Below are 21,095 nucleotides of genomic sequence, written 5' to 3' on the forward strand. Positions count from 1 at the left end.
AAGCTCTGAATTGATGCTCTGGAGTTTTGCTTTTGAAGCACTTGTGGTAAAATGTTGAAAAATTGATCATTTCAGTCTGGGGATTTCAACTAAAATGTTGTATAGTTGTATTTTAGCAGGGTACAATAGCGTATGTAGAACTTACCTTGTAGTTGCATAAATTAACACATTTCAGTGCGTGGTACGGTCACTTGCCCAAGTCCTGTGTTGTTGCTACTTCCACATTAGAGGCACCTTTCCCTGTCCTTTTTCTGTGAGTTTATCTTTCTTTCTTTGAAAGTTTTTATGCTCATGTCATAGATTATCTCCACTGATCAGTGAATCATTCAGTGTGTACATTTTGACACTTTCACTACAGAGTTAATGTCAGCAGGGCAATCTTGAGGACACTATTGTATGATCTGTATCATTTCTTCCCAGAACATTATATTCTTTCAGCTTTTCTCCCCTCCTCCTGGAGCGAACTAAATCTCTCTGCACTGTAGAGGATTTTTGTAGTCTGCACACTCAAACAGTAGAGCTCCAGAAAGAAAAACATGCATTCGTTTCATGACTTCAACACTCTACTTGATTGGCTGTAAAGTGCTTTACTTTTTGAAGTGTAGTCACTTGTAGTATAGGAAACGCAGCAACAAATTTACGCACAGTAAAGTCCCACAACCGGTGGCGTGATAATGGACAGATAATTTGTGTTTTTAGTGATGTTGATTGAGGGATAAAATTTGGAAGGACTTCTTCCTGAAGAACACCCCTGTTGCTCTTTGAATAGTGCAGAGGGATCCTTTATGCTCACCTGAAGGGGGAGGCTGGCCTCTTTAATATTTCATCCAAAAAGGGGCACAGTGACAGTACAGTGTTAAAGTGTCAACCTAGATTTTGTGCACAAGTCTCTCGAGTGGGACTTGAACTGACAGCCTTCTAATAGAGGCTACAGTTCTGTCCACTCTGGCATGGCTGACATTGCAGGGCTTAAATGGTTCTGGAAGAATATTGGAATAAGATTGAAATTAAGCCCTCATGTGCAGCAAGGCTAATTTTAATATTCACTCTGCATATTACATCCTTTAAGACTCTAAGTGCTACAACTCTGCTTGCCAAAAGTGAGTCTGATGTACACATTCTGGTGATGACCACATCCCAGTGGACAGTCTGTGAGGCCACAAAAGCATGATTGCCTTGCAGATACTTCAGGCCTAGTCTTGTGCCCGATGATTCTGTTCTTGAGAGCAGATGCTTTTGCTATGAGCATACCAGCATACGTGTACTTCCTTGCAGCTAATAGAGGTGGGTCTACCACAACCCTCCTCTCCCAAATCCCATCTTGAAAAAATAATCGTGAAAATGCTGTGGGATGTGTCATTCCGAATGGGTGATATGTTTTGGGAGGCTTGTAAAACCGGAGACTTTCAGGAGAAACGGGGTAGACCTTCTTGGTGTTTGGGTTAGCATATTCATTGAATCCAGCATCACCACAATCACGGGATACAGGACCCTTGTAATTGCCAGCCCAACTGAAACCCAGGTTACACTAGTTAATAGACTTGATTATTAAGCATTCAATAATTCCAGCAAGGTGCTAGAACATCAAATGTATTCTGCGAATGACTTGCAAATTATAAATTGTCCCGAAAACTGAACGAAATGTGAATGTTTTGGGTAACACTCATGCTGTCACCGACTGACCCCTCTCCCCCTGCCCCCAAAACATTATGGCCGTCCATCAGAACAGAAAGTGCTGGAAATACTCAGCAGGTCTGGCAGCATCTGTGGAGAGAGAAACCGTTAACTTTTCAGGTCTGCGACCCTTCATCAGAACTGGCAAAAGTTAGAAATGTAACAGTCTTTGAGCAAGTAAAAGGTGGGGTGGGGGGGGTGGGTGGAGAAAGAGGAGAGAGAAAGAAGAACATGAAGGAAGAACTGAGATAGGACAGAGTGGGGAGAAATTAAAAGACAGATGTCTTGGAACTGAATGCAAATGGACCGCTAATTAGTTGTAGCGAAAGACAAAGCACGAGTCCAGAGAGCATGTTAATGACAATAATGAGCAGGTCTGTACGAAAGCAAAAACATGAAAAATAAGTTTCAGACTATCACATGGCTAATAAATAAAATGTAATGTGTGTGTAAACAAAAAATAATGGGGTTCATGGTCTGAAATAATTGAACTTAATGTTGAGTCCAGAAGGCTGTAGAGTGCCTAATTGGAAAATGAGGTGCTGTTCCTTGAGTTTGCATTGATGTTCACTGGAACACTGCAGCAGACCGAGGACAGAAATGTGGGCGTGGGAAGAAGGTGGAGAATTAAAATGGCAAGTAACTGGAAGCTCAGGATCATGCTTGCGGACTGAGCGGAGGTGTTCTGCAAAGCAGTCACCCAATCTGTGTTTGGTCTTTCCAACCCTCCTCTGCTTGGCTGAACTTGTTCTCAAATTGAACAACTTCTCCTTCAACTCCACTCACTTCCTCCAAATAAAAGGTGTTGCTATGGGTACCCGCATAGGTCCTAGCTATGCCTGTCTTTTTGTGGGATATGTCAAACATTCCTTGTTCTGATGACTGGTCACTGACCTGAAACGTTAACTCTGCTTACCTCTCCACAGGTGTTGCCAGACCTGCTGAGTATTTCCAGCATTTCTTGTTTTTATTTCTTGTTCCAGTCCTACTCAGACCCCTTCCCCAACTCTTTTTCTGGTACATTGATGATTGTATCGAAGCCTCTGCCTGCTCTCTCCCTGAACTGGAAAACTTCAGCTTTGCTTCCAATTTCCACCCTCCTCTCACCTTCACATGGTCAACCTCCGACACTTCCCTTCCTCAACTTCTCTGTCTCCATCTCTGGGGATAGGCTTTTCTGCTAGTATTTATTATTAGCCCATCGACTCCCACGGCTACCTTGGCTGCAATTCCTCACACCCAGCTTCCTGTAAAGATTCCATTCCATTCTCCCAGTTTCTCCGTCTCCGACGCATCTATTCCGATGATGCAACCTTCCACAAGAGTGTCTCTGATATGTCTTCCTTTTTCCTCAACCGAGGACTCCCCTGCACTGTGATTGACAGGGACCTCTACCGTGTCCAACCCATTTCCTGCACTTGCCCTCACCCCTTCCCCTCCCAGACCTACGACATGCTTTCCACCCCACCAGCCTCCACATCAAAGAATCGTGCACCATTTTTGCCATCTCCAGTGTGATGCCACCATCAAACACATCTTGGCCTCCCTTCCCTGTCAGCATTCCGATGGGATCGTTCCCTCTGCGACACCCTGGTCTACTCCTCCATCACCCCTGACACCTCTTCCCTTTCCCATGGCACCTTCCCATGCAGTCTCAGGAGGTGTAATACTCACCCTTTTACCTTCTCTCTCCTCACCATCCAAGGCCCCAAACACTTTTCCAGGTAAAACAGCAATTTACCACTTTCAATTTAGAATATTTTATTCGCTGTTCACAGTGTAGTCCCCTGTACTTTGGGGAGACCAAGCACAGATTGGGTGACTGCTTTGCAGAACACCTCCGCTCGGTCCGGAAGCATGATCCTGAGCTTCCGGTTGCTTGCCGTTTTTAATTGTCCACCTTCTTTACACATTTCCACATACCCACACTTCTGTCCTCCACCTACTGCAGTGTTCCAGTGAACATCAACATGAGCTCGAGGAACAGCACTTCATTTTCCGATCAGGCACTCTACAGCCTTCTGGATTCAATATTGAGTTCAATAATTTCAGATTATCAGCCCTATTAATTTTTTTTTTGTTTCAGTTTTTTCAAAATATATTTTTAAAAAATGTTTTGAACCGTATGATGGTCTTAAACTTATTCATGTTTTTTCTTTCGTACAGGCCTGTTCATTATTCTTCCTTTAACACTCTCTCGGGACTTGTGCTTTGTCTTTTGCTGCAACTATTTAGCACTCCGTTTTCATTCTGTTCCATGACATGTCGCTTAATCTTTTCACTCCCACTTCCTATCACAGTTTTTCCTTTGTGTTGTTCTTCTCCCCACACCTGCTTTCTCCCACCCCCCCCGCCCCCCATCCCTTTCACTTGCTCAAAGACTGTTACATTTCTAACTTTTGCCAGTTCTGGTGAACGGTCGCAGACCTGAAATATTAACTGTTTCTGTCTCCACAGATGCTGCCAGACCTGCTGAGTATTTTCGCCACTCTCTTTTCTCATTTCAGAGTTTCAGCATCTGCAGTATTTTGCTCTTATGGCTGTCCAGTTGGGTGTCATTGCAAAATTAACTGGCCAGTTGGTTTCCCTTAATCGTAGACTTCTCCATTATTTACTTGATACACTCCAATTTTTTTTTTAAACTATACTTCTGTATAGTGTTTTGAGGGAGCCCAGATTAGGATGAAAATTATAAGAAAAAGAGTTGGGCTGTTTCAGTACACCTCTAATTTAGACCTATAATTACCAATTTAAGAAAGCCAGAATGACTGTGAAACATATGATTCCTTTGCAGCAGGGTACTTTTTCAGAATTTGGTTTAAGCTGCATTAGGAGCACCTTACTATGATGTGTTGCAGTTGACCTTGAAGTGCTTTATCATGGCACCAAATGGAAAATGGACCCTGTCTAAAACTTGTGTGTCCATTTTGAGCATAGATTCAACCCCTAAAAACAGATCTATGTCCATTTATGCAGAAATGGTCTTTTATTCATTCTAATATCAATGGCTTTACAGCTTTACATATCCAAAAATTCCTACGCTGCTGTGACGATGAGCTACAAATTTCTCTAGCATAGCGAAATCACTTGTCCTTTGCAGTTGCACCCCATCATAATTTTCTTGGGTAGTTAACTTAATTTTAAGAGTTTATAGTTGATGACTGTTACAGTTCTGCTCTAACATATTGATGCCAAATGTAGTGTTGCCTGTATTACTGAAATTGCTATACTTCGTATAAAGGTATTCTATTCACAAAATTCCATGGAAATTTGAGATGAGAAATATTCTGCTAAAATAGATTTTTAAGAATTTGGTTGCAGTAATGAGTCTTTAACAAGATGTTTGGATTCAGACCACATTACAGAACCTAAGTGAAGATGTGCTAGCTGTAATGGATAACAAAAACCCATCAATCAAGCAACAAGCATCACTCTTCTTGGCAAGAAGTTTCCATTGCTGTACTTCCTCTACATTGCCAAAAAGTCTTTTAAAGCCACTTTGTGCTGCGCTGCTTAAGGTACGTAACTGAGGGTTGTGTTGCTTGTGGATCTTCGCTGCCATTTATGTAGTTAGAATTTTTGTTTCAAAACCTTGCTGCAATTTGTTTGATTAAGCAAACAAATGGAATATTTAAAAAATAATGAAATGATTTGTGAACCAACAGAACTAATGCATTCTAATTCTCTACAGCAAATTAATGATTCTGCAGTCGAGGTGAGGGATGCTGCCTTTGAAGCACTAGGTACTGCTTTAAAAGTTGTTGGCGAAAGATTAATGAATCCTTTCCTTGTTGATGTTGATAAACTGAAACTTGATAAGGTGAGTTATTACATAGGGGACTGTACTTCCAAGTTGTTTTTCACATTTTGAAGTAAAATCATTTATTCCAAAGAAGATGTAAAACATATGAAACTCCTAATCTAATTTGGATTCAATGGTTTGCCTCTCTTGTTTGAAATTTAGACTAAGACTTTGTGATTTGGGGAATGTGTCCATTCAGTTTTGTGCACTAAGGACATCTAATCTTGCACTTAAATCAATGGCTGTAACTAAATGCTTGTGTGCACATGCATCAATGCAAAGTGAATAGTTGCCTCTTTTTAAAAAAAAAACAGGCAGATTGTAGAAAATTTCATGTGGAGATACTGAGGGAGTGCTTAATGGTGCATATCCCAACTCCTCAGGTACTTCATGCAGTCTATTGTATTTATTTGATTTCTTTCACAGTTGATTTAAATCTGAACTTTTCTGATAATTCATTAGTCATAATTTTCCATAGCACTCTAAGTTCAAGAATTATGCCTTCAGATTGGAAATTTTCAAATGCAAATTCTATATTTAAGAACGAGAGAGAAACCAAATTACTATGGCCATAGCATTTTAACATGAATTCTGGGGAAGTTACTGGAATTGGGGTAACTGAGCACTTGATAAATGATCTGATCAAAGATTCAGAATGTATTTGTGCTGGGTAGGTCATGTCTGACTAATCTAGTTAAGTTATTTGAGCAGGTTATTGACGTGGATGGGGGAAATGCCTATGGATGTTATCCACATGAACTTCCAGAAGGCTGATCTGTGGTGAGATGCAACAAGTGGTGGTTCCCAGGGATCTGTGCTGAGGCCTCAGATTTTTAGTTTATATTAGTGACTTGGATGAAGGAATCAGCAGTTGCAAGTTTTCTGGAGGGCTTAGTAGGTTGTGTGGATGGCAGCAAGAAGCTACAGAGTTGTCCACAAATCACATGGCGTAAACTATAGCAGATGGAGTTTGTTTTGGGCAAATGTGAGATTATCCACTTCTTGACTTCAAGAAAAATAGATCAGAAAATTTCTTACTGGCTGTTTCTGAATTTATAGAAGTGTTTGGTTTTGTACATTTATTTAACATTGCTGAAGTCTACAGGGAGTGGTGTGGCAGATGCTGAAACTTTGTCTTGACTTCAAGAATTCTACACAAACACTTGTTCCCAGACATGGCTGCTGTAGTTTGCATCCCCTCTGGACTACAGCATGACTGGGAGAATGAGCAAAGGTGACACAGAGCAGGAAAAGCTGTTGCAAGAGGGGGAGAAGGGTTCTCAGCAGGAGCATATTGGCCCAGGGTGTTCAAGGAGCAATTCTCCTACCTGAACCTCAGTGAGGAACAGTGCGGCAGACATCAAAGAGCGCAGAATAAATTTCATTACCTCTTGCTGGAGTGAAGCAAGGACATGGCTTTGCAAGGATTGCAAGCTTCCCCATGGTGCAGGCTGCCGTTGACTGTGTGCTTATCGTTGGAAGGCACCATATCTCAGCTGAGCTGTACCACAACCAAAAGGGGTTCCATTCCCTCAACACTCAGCTAGTGCATGACCATACGCAGTTCATCATGTATCCTGGCAGCAGTCATGATGCTTTCATTCTGTGGCAGTCCACTCTACCATCTGCATTTGAGCCACCACGGCAAACCAGAGTGGCTACACTGTGACGAGTGCCGTCTGCTGACCACATGGCTTATGACTGCTGTGCACAACCCATGCATATGTGTGAAGAATGTGTATAAAGAAAGCCATGCTGCCACACACAATGTAATTGAACAGACCACAGCCATGCTGAAACAATGCATCTGCCACCTGGACTGCTCTGGAGGACTCCTGTAGTACTCGCCGGAGCACGTGTCAAGATTTGTCATCGTTTGCTGCTTGTTACACAACCTCACCATCACCTTTCTAAAGGCTACATGGTGACTAGCTGAGGAGCGGGTTGAAGAGGAAAGGGAAAACAGGAGGAGATGACTAATACAGCCCCTTTCTGGCCGGGTGGTCAATGATCAACTCATCTGACTGCAGTACCAGTGAATGCAACCCCAATTCCCCACTCAGCAACTGTCGCACACCGTACCTTCCCATCATAATGTCCTAATGGTCACAGTGTTGAAGTAAAAGCTGCCGCAAACATACATTTCAATCCAAATTTATAAATCAAATCATCCAATACTGCATACGAAAGTAAACTAATCACCCTTATGCATTCCCATTGTGCCTGTCTTTCATGCACCTTTGCCTGTCTTAATGGTCCTATGCAGTGCTACCCCAGTGGGTGCAGTATGGCTGATAGAAGGCTGCTGACAGTGGCTGCAGATGGCCTTGCAGGATGATCTTGAGCAACTCAGGGCCTTGAGGGCCTGGCTTTGAACTGCACTATCTCGGCATGTAGATGGCAGCAGTCTATGCTGGCTGGCTGCCAGGCAACAGCACGGGCACTGGTGGAGTGGCAGTGGTGGGAGGATGAATATTATCATCCTGAGAGAATAGCAGGCCAGACTCCATTGGAGCCACTACCACTCCCCCAGGTGACGTCTCAGCAATTCTAGCAATGTGTTGGAGAAAAATTGTTAGACTACTGTGACTTGCTGCATGTTGCTTTGAACACTAGTATCTACAACTATGATTGCATCAGTCTGAGTTTACATGGCAACAAACAGCTCAGATGAGAGCAGTTTTGAGCTTGCATGACTTCAGCCTGATTCTACTGCAGCACCCACTGCTTGTGCTGCAATGGAGGTTGAGATGTCAGCCATCAGATACAGCATCATGAATTGGTTTACAAATGTTTTCATGAAGTTGGTCACCACTTCCATGCTGGAAAGGATGGGCTCCAAACTCTGTCCAAAGCCCTGTGCCAAGATAGTGCCCTACTCCTCCATGCTCCTTGACATTGACCACAGGCTGTCTGGCAGGCCTGCCAATGCACCGAGCATTTTATTGTGCATACCCTTCAGCTTTCTATTGTAGGCTGCCCCATTGATGTCCTTCGAACCAGACAAAAGTTATGGCACAGAAAGAGGCCATTCAGTCCATCGTGTCTGCATCGGCCGACAAAACCAGCTGCCCATTCTAGTCTTGGCTTCGAGCACCTGCTCTGTAGCCTTCAGGTTACAGCACTTCAGGTGCAGGTCCTGGTCCTTTTTAACTGAGTTGAGGGTTATTAAAGTACATTAGTGAACCAATGCGTTTTTACAATTGATAGTGGTATTATGGTCACCATTATGCGAGCTTTTTAATTCCAGATTTATTAATTGAATTCAAATTTCGCCATCTGCCATGGTGGGATTCGAACCCATGTCCCCAGAGTATGAGCCTAGGCCTCTAGATTACCAGTCCAGTAATATAACCACTATGCCACCGCCTCCTTTATCTGAGTCCCTGCAACAGAACTGGTGTGTGCGACCTCTCCAGCGAGCTGGTACCCTTGTCGCCTGCCATGTCTGCAGGCCACTCGTGGCCAGTGTCTCAACATGGGAAGATTCCTTCTCTAGCTAAGTGTCAATATCTGAGCTGATGAGTGTGTGCGGGCGCAAGTGACATTGTTTGATCTTCGTTAGTCTTGCTGCTCTTCCATTTGTTTCTGTTCACTCACCGCTGTTGGCCAAGTGACAGTTCTTGGGTGTCTGAAAGGATAAAGGCACAAAAGTCAAGTTTTGGTGAGGGGAAGTGGGGTGGGGGGGATAGGTGGGAAAGCAAGAGGTGCATGCTTACATATCTGGAGCTTGTAAATTGAGAGGGATTGTGGGATGAAGGGAAAGTGGGATGTGAGAAGGAGAATTGGGTATGAGCATCCCATATCTTCAATGGTTTCAGGCCTGCCAGTGGTCATGGTCTGAGCAATGAGCTTTCCAACAATGGCCAGCACTGCCTACTCTAAGGGGATTAGGACATACAGGTGTGTCTGTTTCCCTCCAGTTAGTTGTTTCCTGTTGAGGCCACCTTGTCCTGCAAGAGAAGGGAGTGTGTCACGGAGTGTTGTGAAGTCTCTTCGGGTGATGTGGCTGTCATTGATGAACAACTGGCAGTGTGTGCAAACTGAGATTTGGGTGTGACGGTGAGGTGAAGCTATAAATATGAGGTATGAGTTGTGATACCGGTACCAACTCATTGGCCATTATAAATTGCCCCTCGTATAGGTAGGTGGTAGGGAAATATAGGGACAGGTGGGGATGTGGTAGGAATATGGGATTAGTGTAGGATTAGTATAAAATGGGTGGTTGATGGTCGGCACAGACTCGGTGGGCCGAAGGGCCTGTTTCAGTGCTGTATCTCTAAACTAAACATATTGCTGGGTGAGTGATGGGAGTATAGTGCATTGAGCAGTCTGAGGCTAGTGCTCCAGTTAGTATGATGTGGCATTTGAAGATGCAATAATTGCCCTTGACTACTCATGTGAAATCACTGTCCTTGCGGTACTGGATCCAGGCCTTTGGGGCTAGACTACTGGCATTGTTTGCCATGGTTATCTGCTCCCACTGCCCACTCATTGTCTGTCTGGAGGACATTCTGGCTTGCAGTGGATAAGGACATCTCTCCTTTTCTCCACTTCTTGCACCAAGGCTCCAATGCTGCATCAAGGAACATTGGAGCACCCTCTCTTGCCCCTGTTGTGCTATTCATCATGCTTCTTGCACTTTTCCTAGCCACTTCAGCCCTACTCCAGCCAGAATACACCTCATCTTTAGAGGTGGAGGCTAGTTTTATGTAATGCAAGTTGGCTTTAAGTGGTGCTACCCTTGCATGCACTTGAAGACCCTGCTGAGGCGTGCAACAGCATGTTTACACTGGACTGCACACTACAATCATTTAAATTAGCAGGCAGCATGAGATTTGCATGCTTCTCTGTCATGGAAGGAATGGGCGCAGGTTATTCGTGATCTCGATCCCTATGCGCATTTTTGTGGGCTATCGTATTTTGTCCTCTTGATGTCATTAGATCATGGTGAATTATGTGCAGACTTGGACTAAGGTAGCTGTGGATTCTGGGCAAATAGGAATTTAAGATTGAGAGTGATGTTTAAGAGTATTGAGTTAAATGGAGCAGCAGTGGCTTAATAGATTTGAGGTACATAGTTGCCATGATCTAATTGTATGCCAGAACAGTCTCAGGATGTGAGAGTGGTGGGTGGGACTGGGGGCAGTGTGGAAGGCTGGTGAATGGCTTATCCTTTTCCCATGCACTACAAATTTGAGATTTGTGGATTGCTTAATTCATCATTTGGTGTGCAAAAACTGAGTTGTAGTATTGGAAATCTGTTTTTCTCTGCTACATTGTGGTTTGTGATGTTGCAGCATAACTGTTGTCATTTCAGATTAAAGAATGTTCAGATAAGGTAGAACTGATTTGTGGGAATAAAGGCGGAGCTGGTGCAAAAGTGGGAAAGGCTGGACTGCCAGGAAAAGTTGGGCCATCTTCAAGCTCTGGTGACAAAGTAGATGCTTCTATGAACAAAGCTGGTGGCCTGTCAAAAAAACCTTCTACAGGCAAGGTATGACGTAACCTTTTAAAGCATGCTGTGTTTACTTGGACTTGATGTGCTAACTGTGTAATTAAATAAAATATATATTTGCACTTTTGATATCGATGACATTTAGTGACTGTTGGATCCCATTAGTTGCACAAAGAGAGACGAAGTCCGACTGTAGCTTTAAGAAACTTTATTGCAGTACTTAAGTTTTCTGAAGATGTAACAATTAACAATGAACTGAACTAAAACTAAAAGCAACACACACACTGAACTAACCCCCCCCACCCCCGAACTAACTCTTCGCGCCAAATCAAGCCTTATTATAGTTATTCATACAAATCAGTAACACCTACTCTTTGTTCCCAATTGGTCTACAAACTTCTGCAGCTTCTTGGTGTCGGGGCCTGATTGGGGTACTGCCTTGTCAATTTCTACTGATAAGCTGCCTCTGCAGCCCTGAAGTTATGAAGCCATTTCTGATAAGCTGTCTCTGCAGCTCCGAGGTTATTTTGTTAGTAATACATGATTGAGTAATTATTTCATCTTAAATGTCCCCATATTATTTTGTTCTCAAAAATTCTGTTCTCACAGTCCCCCCCCCCCCCCCCCCTTTGATTCTTCAAAACACTTTTAAGAATCATTCCCTTGATCCCACCTAGGTGCCTTTAATGGTCTCTACTTGTTTAGAAACAGCCTTCAACACCCGGAGGAGTCACACTCGATACGTTGCCTGCTTGTGCCACAGGAGGGGCCCACGGGAGCTCTGTAAAGGCATAAGTTTTGCAGGGGCTTCAGTTACTTGTTTACAACGTAAAAGGTGGTACACTTGTACAATTACAATTTCATTTAAGCATCACTATTACATAATCGATTGTACAAACAATACAATTTCATTCTTAAAGTACATTGATCATTAATTAACTCATTTTAAGTATATATGAAAAGGTTATACAATTACCCTTTTATGGCATAACTAATTGTCTCTCCTTTTACAGAGCAAGTTCGAACACTAATTGCTTTTCGGGTAGCTGTCCAACCTGTATTCATACATCCTCTTACATCGCCTAATTAATTTCTTAAGTTGCCAAACTAAGTAGGTCACATATAACACCATGATACCCAAAACCACTATCAGGACATGGGAGATAATTCTAAACCAAGGTTGTATCTGCACGTCTGACCCCCAGTTCCATAAGTCCTCCTGCCATTTATCTCGTCCATCTCATCTTGTAGCTTCTTCGACTGTTGTTCCAGATTGTAGTACACTACAGCAATGACTTCTAGCTGCTGTCTCTCTTTACCCAAGCGTGTGGGCAATGGCTGAATAGTATATTCATATTCCCGGAGGTAATTTGTCAAATCCTCCTTAATACTTTCTGTCACAGTTATTGTTTCTGTCTTTTGTTTTTGTATCTCTACCAACTCCATCTTCCCTACTCAGGTTGGTATTTGTGGGTTGAACCAAAATGTACTGTTGCTCACCGGACAAGTCCAGTTATGTCCATAGTGGTACTCCTTCGCTGTGGTGGTTAAGCAATATCTCCCCTTTCCCATATAGGTCACATGGGTTAGCCCTGACAATGCTTTCCTAGTCTCCATGGTGCAATTTACAGTGGCATTAAATCCACATTTTGATTCTGCTGTTTTATATATGAGGACATATGACCACCTGGTTTTCCAGACTACACTCAGACAATGTTGTTCCAATTACCTCTTTTCCAATTTCCACAACATAGGGTAATATATCATAGTATTTTATGTAATCTTTTCCCCTTATCACCCCTATATTTTCTACTTCATGTAATTGCATCCCTAACTTATCTCTCAGAATTACAGGTATTCCCAACACTACTCCAATACTCATGGATCCTGTATTTACACATTCCTGACCTTACGTTTTCTGAGTTGGCACCTGGTAATTTTATCATTTGTGTGACTAGCTAAGTATTCCAACTGGGTGTCATTGATCCAAACTGGCACCTGTCCTGCATCAATTTGTCTCCAATCTGAGATATTCAATAATACCGGTACCAACTCAAGCTTTATATTGTCATATACAATTTTATTCGTTTTTATTATCGCAAGTCCATTTTCTGGTCCTGCAGTTAAGGCAGGGCAAGGGAGACCAGTCACTTGTGGCTGCTGGGTCGTAACTTTACTCGTCGGTAATTCAGATGTGGGGGTTGGTGCTTCTTGTCCGTTTAATCTCGCAACCTGGAATAGGAACTGTCCTTTTTTATCTTGGAGCTTTAGTATCTTGTGCTAGGGGGAGTTCGAGCATTGTCCAACACACTAAACCACTTAGACTGTTTTGTTTTTTATTTTCTAAAACTTTGATTGTCCTCTTAAATATCAGATAAATTTCCCTTTGAGTGCTTTAAATGACCGCTCATATCAATTAAATTTTGTTTATTGATTCCAATTTCTTATGCCCAGACTTTTTGTACATTAAAGACAGAAGTGCTTGCAATTATCTCTCCTTCTCAAGCACTTCGTCTCATTGATAAGCATGCTGTGACATTTGATGTCTGCAATTATGTTCTTAAATTCTCAAAGCTGCTGGATCTCTTGCTGTGGCATCAGTTCTCACATGGCCTTGGAACCTGCCGTCACCTGCTTAAAAAAAAACACAGAATCTATTGTGGCTCTGCCCCTGAGACCAGTGGGTTAATTTGTCCACTTATATCTGTTCTCAGCTGCGTCACTTTACGTAACCTTTTTTTTCTGATCGAAAAGAACTACATTTTAAACTTTTTTCAATTCTTTTGGTATCCTTAGGGTTTGAAAACAACAAAATCATTAGTAACTTATCAACTTCAAAGGAAAGCATCTCCATCAGGAAAGACAGCATTTTAGATCAAACTGCAATTGTTTTCAAATTTTTAGCATCTTTTCTAAGATAATCAGAGGGTTAGATAGGGTGGATAGTGAGCGTCTTTTTCCTCTGATGGTGATGGCAAACACAAGGGGACATAGCTTCAAGTTGAGGGGTGATAGATATAGGACAGATGTGAGAGGTAGTTTCTTTACTCAGAGTAGTAAGGGCGTGGAACGCCCGGCCTGCAGCAGTAGTAGATTCGCCAACTTTAAGGGCATTTAAGTGGTCATTGGATAGACATATGGATGAAAATGGAATAGTGTAGGTCAGATGGTTTCACAGGTCGGCGCAACATCGAGGGCCGAAGGGCCTGTACTGCGCTGTAATGTTCTTAAAAAAAAAAGTTCCTAATGCCAGGATTTTTTTTATAACAAAGATGCTTCCAAATTCCAATTCACTGCAATAAATATTTAAAAATCAAAACTGCCAATGTTATATGAACGAGTCTTGTGTCCGGAACTGAAGACTCCTCCAAAACATGACATCATAAACTTGAAAGTTCATTGTGGCCACAAATGAAATTTCCAGTTCTTCAACCTAACAGGTCAATTCACCTTAATATAAACTTAACTCAGACTTATTAACTTATAATACTTATTAACTACACACACAACAGAATAGCACGTGCTTTTTAAAAAAAGATATGTAAATTATGTCATTTTTCTTGTTCTTCAGGCACCTTTTCAAATGCCTGTAATAAAACCAAAAACTAAAGGAAAAGTTATTTAACATTCTTAACACAAAAGATTTAACACCAACTCCTTACACAAACTTTAAACAGGATTTCTTTCCTAAATCTCCTTTGTTTATCCTTCTCTCCCTTAAACCAATATCCAATTCCTGACATTTGCTACTTAAACAGTCAGTAAAACATGTCTTCAAGTTTAGACTTCAAAATAAAGCAATAGCAGAGTTTCCAATTAAAGCAGTGTTTTAAACTTCAAATTGGATTTTTGCCAGACATCTTCAGACCTTCAAGGCTGAAGCTTATCTCTTAGAAAATTGTTCATTGCCTATTCACAGTTGCGAAACCAACTTTTAAAATAAAAATAAAACTTTAACTTAGGATATAAAATTGAATTATATTTTATTACTGGGTGCACAATCTTAAATTGAAATTAATACACTCAACAATCACTTTTCTCACCCATTCAATTCCAAACAACTTAATAGACCCATGCTTTCAACATTAAAGCCAGACAACAAAGAGTTAACGACAGTCAGTTCTACGAAACACAAGTTGTACAGATCACAAGCTGTACATCCCAGGGACATTCAATTCATTTGTGGAAGTTTCCACAACATTCACACATTCAAATCAGAGACACAGTAACTTGTTTTTATTCTAAAACATAGTCTTTTATGTCACTCTGCCATAAACTTTGTCATGGAGCTTTCTGCCCTTTATTGGCCAAGGACCATTGGGTCCGTTCTTTATCCTTACCCAAACTCTCTTTATATCTTCCAGGGACCACTGTCCCGTGGAGGTGCCATATTTTTGTTCAATTTCAGTGTATGTTTTAGTCAAATCAAACTTGCTCTATATATTCTTTCAACTGCCGAAGTATTTCATCTTCGGGAACGTCAGGTGGGGCCCACCCCCCTTTGTCAGTAGTTGGTAACTGTCTGTTGCCTTCGTCTGTCATTTTATCCATTCAGGTAGGGAAGTAGGTCTCGAGCTGTCAGGCTTTTCGCCAAGTAGGTATTTCGTCAAATACCGCCAAGTTAGACGTCTAGAAAGGGGGTCTCGAGCCGCACAAGAAAGGGTATTTCCGTCAAATACTGCCAAGTTCGGGATCGTGTGGCAGGGAACTGGAATTTAGTCAACGACCAATGACTTTTAACATAAAGAGGAGTCCTTACCTCTGGGGCGCTGATATAGGTCCGATGTCTGTGGCTTCGGTCTTAATTCTCCAGCGATCCTGCCGACTACGCCAAATTGTTGGATCCCATTAGTTGCACAAAGAGAGACGAAGTCCGACACTAGCTTTAAGAAACTTTATTGCAGTACTTAAGTTTTCTGAAGATGTAACAATTAACAATGAATTGAACTAAAACTAAAAGCAACACACACACTGAACTAACCCCCCCCTCTTTCCCCCCCCCCCCGAACTAACTCTTCGCGCCAAATCAAGCCTTATTATAGTTATTCATACAAATCAGTAGCACCTACTCTTTGTTCCCAATTGGTCTACAAACTTCTGCAGCTTCTTGGTGTCGGGGCCTGATTGGGGTACTGCCTTGTCAATTTCTATTGATAAGCTGCCTCTGCAGCCCTGAAGTTATGAAGCCATTTCTGATAAGCTGTCTCTGCAGCTCCAAGGTTATTTTGTTAGTAATACATGATTGATTAATTATTTCATCATAATTGTCCCCATATTATTTTGTTCTCGCAAATTCTGTTCTCACAGTGACCTTAGTAGATTTGTGTACCTGCAAGGGTGCATTCTCATTTTGTACTCCTGACTATTGGAGATGTGCCTAATTACTCTTGTCTTGCAGTTTTTATGTTTAAAAATGGCACTTCTATGCTAGTGTAGTTTAAAAGAACCTGTGCAGCTTGAAGCATATTCAGCCTATGTCTGTATCTCTTTCAATATGATGGAATAGCTGAATATTATGTTTATATTTAGTCATTAGTAACTGCTTCTTAAATAAACCAATTTAGGTATTTTGGGATGGACTGTAGTTATTCAAGACTAACATACTCTGTGTTCTGCAGCCTGTTGGGACATCTAAAAAAGTGAAAGCACCAGGGCCTGCTTCTGGTGCAGGTGGGAAAGGAAAAAAAGCAACCGAGATTAAAGAGGTTGAGCCAGAACTTCGTGTAAGTATTAACTTCCACGTAGATCTACACTTGAAATATTGCTGTCTTGCTATAATGTTTTAAGGTATAGTGTGGGAGATTATCTTTAAATTTATGCAGGAAGCAAAGCAGGAGCTTAAAATTACTTTAGTTGGGGATATGGTAGTTTAGCGGTTATGCTGTGATCTGGAGAGATTAGTTCAAATCTCACAGAAGCTGGGGAATTTAAATTCAATTAAATACATCTGGAATAAAAAGTGAACATCACTAAAGGTGACTGAAGCAGCTGGGCTATCATGAAAAACCCATCTGGTTTACTAATGTCCTTTAGGGAAGGAAATTTGCATCCTTGCCTGGCCTGGTCTATATGTGACTCCAGACGCACAGCAATGTGGTTGACCCCTAACAGTCCTTTTGAAATAGCTTAGCAAGCCACTTGGTTGTACTCAAAATGGTGGCTTGCCACCAACTTTACAAGGGCAATTAGGGATGGCCAAAAAAGTTATCCTTGCCAGTGAAACCCATGTTGCATGAAAATCTTTTTTAAAAATTGGCAGTTGAGTCCAATCTTGGTCAGTTCTGGTTTCAGATATTGTTTGAGAGTTAACTGTTCTGTCCACAAATAAGTAACACAGCAAACTCTGTCAAGCAGATTCAGGTTTTGGGATACAAAAGCACCAGTGATCTGAGCAAATTAGTTTAAAAAGGGTCTAAGTTTGACTAACAGCAGTGGGACTCCAGGGCCCTAGTATACCCACTAAAATCACTAAAACCTTCAAATGCCTTGTGTAGAGTGTTGGGACCGAAGCGAGAGGAGTACACTGTTTTTCTAGTTCCACTTCTCCACAGGTCACAACATATGCTAAAAAAAATTCCTATTTACCGATATGGTATTTTTATCCCAAAAATAAAATACACCAACCAGGTTTCTTTAATAAACAACAGTTATCAGTTTATTTTAAAACAAGTCTTAACCAGTAATCAAGATTGAAATATAAAAGTTCCCTTTTTACCTTCACCCCACTATATCTGTGCGTGCACACACACTAGTTAACTGGAAAAAAGAGATTTACTGTTTAGAGCTCTATTACAAACAAAAAATACTTGGGCCAAATACTTGCTAATTCCTCAAGAAAAAAGAGAAAATGTGGAAAGATGTCCGGTATCCTTTGTTTTGGTTTGGCTTCCCAATTATGCGTAGACGGCTGTCACTGGAATCTTCCTAGAACAGTTCTAGTCTGGCAATGTTGAAGATCGGCTTTCCAGGAAAAATGCAGCAACAGGGGTTTCAGGCAGTTTCTTACACTTGCTTCTCAGCGCTTCTTAAAGAGATAGAAAACTGGTAGGCTTTTCAAAGAACTGGAACACACTGAGTTGGGGTTTGCTCCCTTGGCAAGATTTCTCCAACTGTCTTTTCAAACCATTGTCCATATCCCTACTACCTGCCCAAAGCGAAACAAAAATCAATGTCACAAGAGTCAAGCCTCCTAACTTCTATAAATCTTGACCTGTCACTTCTTCATGAACATCTTTCTCCAAATCCAAAAAAAAATCCTGCTGGATAATTATCTGAAGACAGCTGCCTTCCAGTAAGGGCTTGTTTTTTAGCCCTCCTTGATTCTTCCAGTAACTTGTTTACAAGTTCAGTCCAAGAGACCACCTGATGATTTCTTTTTTAAAAAAACAAGGATCCCGCATCTATGGAATTTTTTGTCCGTTTTAACACACACATCATCATTTAACAAAAAATGGAAGCCCTCATAGCAAGAGGGATTGAGACAGTGGAGAATGAGGTTACTTAGTTATTGTATCAACATTGAGAAATAGCTTTTGGAGTTGCCTTTTCACAGAATAGGACTCTCAAACAGATTGCTAGTAGGAAAGTGATGAGGCCCCAGTAAAAGGCATCTTTCTGCAAAAAAAAAGGGGAGCTATTCTCAGGAGTCCACTAGGAAGTGAAGTGTAGTGTAGGGTTCGAGGGCTAATCTATCCTCAATGTAGAAAATGGATGTGACTTGAGTCGATTTTTATTTTGTAACATTGTCCAGAATAGCACCCAAAAACGGTGACTATTTTACATAAATTCAGAAAAATCCTGATGCTGCAGCATCTGTAGACAGTGAAACTGTTAGCAGTTCAAGTTGGTGACCCTTTGTTGTAACTGAGAGTGCTTAAGGGATGAACAGTTTTTTAAGCAAGGCAGGGAATAAACAAAAGGGAAGGTGTGTGATTCGGTGTAAGGAAGGAGAGATGAAATGACAAAAGGGATGATTAATGTAAGGCAATAGGAGATGAATGGCCACTGATCTGAAACGTTAACTGTTTCTCTCTCCAGAGATGCTGCCTGACCTGCATATTCCCAGCATTTTTGGTTTTTATTAGCTGTGGGAGTCATTGGGTTTAAAGTAAATGTTGGTTGAGGATATTGCCTTGCACTATTGTCCCTTTAGTCATTTAATCTCTCTTGCCTTCCACTTTTTTTTGGCTGCGTTTGCTGACAATGCCACCTGTAGGTGGCACTGCAATGGCACATGCGCAAATGCAGCCTGTGCCACAAAAACGTCACAGTCTGCGACGTCAGGCAGCTGCCAGGATTAAAGATGGCGCTGCTCAAATAATTACACGATGTCAACCTAAACACATGACAGCACACAATGGGAGGGGAGGCGAACGAGCGGGCCGGGAAGGGAGGGGAGCGAGCGAGCGAGCAGGTGGGGGTTGGGAGCGGGCGGTGGGGGGAAGGAGGAGAGCGCATCCGCCCCAAGCAAGGTCTTTGGCCACGCTCTACCCGCACCCGCTCCCCAGACCCCCTCACCCCTGCTCTCTCCAGCCCGGATCTGCCTGCGTTCGATGTCATCTGCTCATGCGCCAACCCCATCTGCTCGCATTACGCGATGACGTCATCTGCGCAAGCGCCAACCAGTCCTGGCACTGTGGAACGCAGCGCTTGCGCAGTAGGTTGGCACAGTCGGATGACTTAGGCTGCCGGCTGTGTTGTCAGTAATCACTTTTTTTTTCTTTATTTGTTTTTCCTCCCTTCCCCCCCCCCCCCCCACCCCCCAACTTTCCCTGTCTTGCTAAAAAAAACTGTTGCATCTCTAAGCACTCCCAATTGGACAAAGGGTCACTGACCTGAAGCATTCTCTGTTTCTCTCCACAGATGCTGGATATTTCCAGCATTTTCTGTTATTTCAGATTAAATCATCTTTGGTATTTTGCTCTTAACTATTTACATTGGAGGTTCTTGACAGCACACAATCAGTGTTATTCTTTATACAATCACTGCTCTAGACCTGTATTAGTTTGTGTTGATGTATTGTTACCCAAAGCTGTTTTGATTTTGTTTGTCTCCAGGACTTGAAAGATTTCAAAAAAATCTTCTATAAACATTTTTGTGGCATTTACAGTTAAAGTTGCTCTTTTTTTTTTAAAGATTGAGGTGTGTGAAGAGAGAGCTGCAGCTGTGCTACCAGCATCCTGCCTGCAGCAACTTGACAGTAGCAACTGGAAGGAAAGGTTAGCCAGCATGGAGGAGTTCCAGAAGGTATGTATAATCAGTGTTTAAAAGCTTGGAATATGTTTTGTACAAACCAGGGGCAATGCTTAATTTTAACCAAGGCTTAATATTTGAAAAAAAATTACTTAGAAATCAAGCTGTGCATACTAAGTATTCATGGATAGTCATAGAGTACAGAAACAGGCCTTTTGGCCCACCGACTCGGCCATCAATCACCCAACTATTCTAATCCCATTTTCCAGCACTTGGCCCAAAGCCTTGTTTGCTATGGCGTTTCAAGTGCTCCTCTAAATACTTAAATGTTGAGGATTCCTGCCTCTACCACCTCTTCAGGCAGTGCATTCCTGATTCCAACCACCCTCTGGGTGAAATTTTTTTTTCCTCCAATCTTATCTAAATCTCCTGCCCCGACCGTAAACCTATGCCCGCTGGTTATTGACCCCTGCACTAAGGGAAAAAGTTTCTTATCTAACCTGTCAATGCCCTTCATAATTTTGTATACCTCAATCATATCTCCCTCAGCCTTCTCTGCTCTAAGGAAAACAACCCTAGCCTTTTCAGTCTCTCTTCATAGCTGAAATACTCCAGCTCAGGCAACATCCTGGTGAATCTCCTCTGCACTCTCTCCAGTGCAATCACATCCTTCCTATAGTGTGGTGCCCAGAACTGTACACAGTACTCCAGCTGTGGCCTAGCTAGCATTTTATACAGCTCCATCATAACCTCCCTGCTCTTGTATTCTGTGCCTTGGCTAATAAAGGCAAGTATCCCATATGCCTTCCTAACCACCTTATCTACCTGTGCTGCTGCCTTCAGTGATCTATGGACAAGTAGACCAAGGTCCCTCTGACCCTCTGTACTTCCTAGGGTCCTACCATCCATTGTATATTCCCTTGCCTTGTTAGTCCTCCCAAAATGCATCACCTCGCACTTATCAGGATT

The 21,095-nt window shown here is 42.1% G+C and overlaps 1 protein-coding gene across 4 annotated transcripts in view; it reads left to right on the forward strand.

The window, feature by feature from the left end:
* The window catches only part of ckap5 (cytoskeleton associated protein 5), a 198,148-nt gene that overhangs the window by 48,753 nt on the left and 128,300 nt on the right, over window positions 1-21,095 (forward strand). For all 4 annotated transcript variants that reach the window (XM_068046465.1, XM_068046466.1, XM_068046467.1 and 1 more), the window contains 5 exons: window positions 5,028-5,192; window positions 5,366-5,494; window positions 10,797-10,973; window positions 16,553-16,657; window positions 20,070-20,180. In XM_068046465.1, coding sequence (XP_067902566.1) covers window positions 5,028-5,192; window positions 5,366-5,494; window positions 10,797-10,973; window positions 16,553-16,657; window positions 20,070-20,180 — 687 coding nt within the window. The remainder of the gene's footprint in view (window positions 1-5,027; window positions 5,193-5,365; window positions 5,495-10,796; window positions 10,974-16,552; window positions 16,658-20,069; window positions 20,181-21,095) is intronic.

The sequence above is a fragment of the Heterodontus francisci genome, chromosome 14 (assembly GCF_036365525.1).
Source record: "Heterodontus francisci isolate sHetFra1 chromosome 14, sHetFra1.hap1, whole genome shotgun sequence".
NCBI classification, from domain to species: Eukaryota; Metazoa; Chordata; class Chondrichthyes; order Heterodontiformes; family Heterodontidae; genus Heterodontus; species Heterodontus francisci.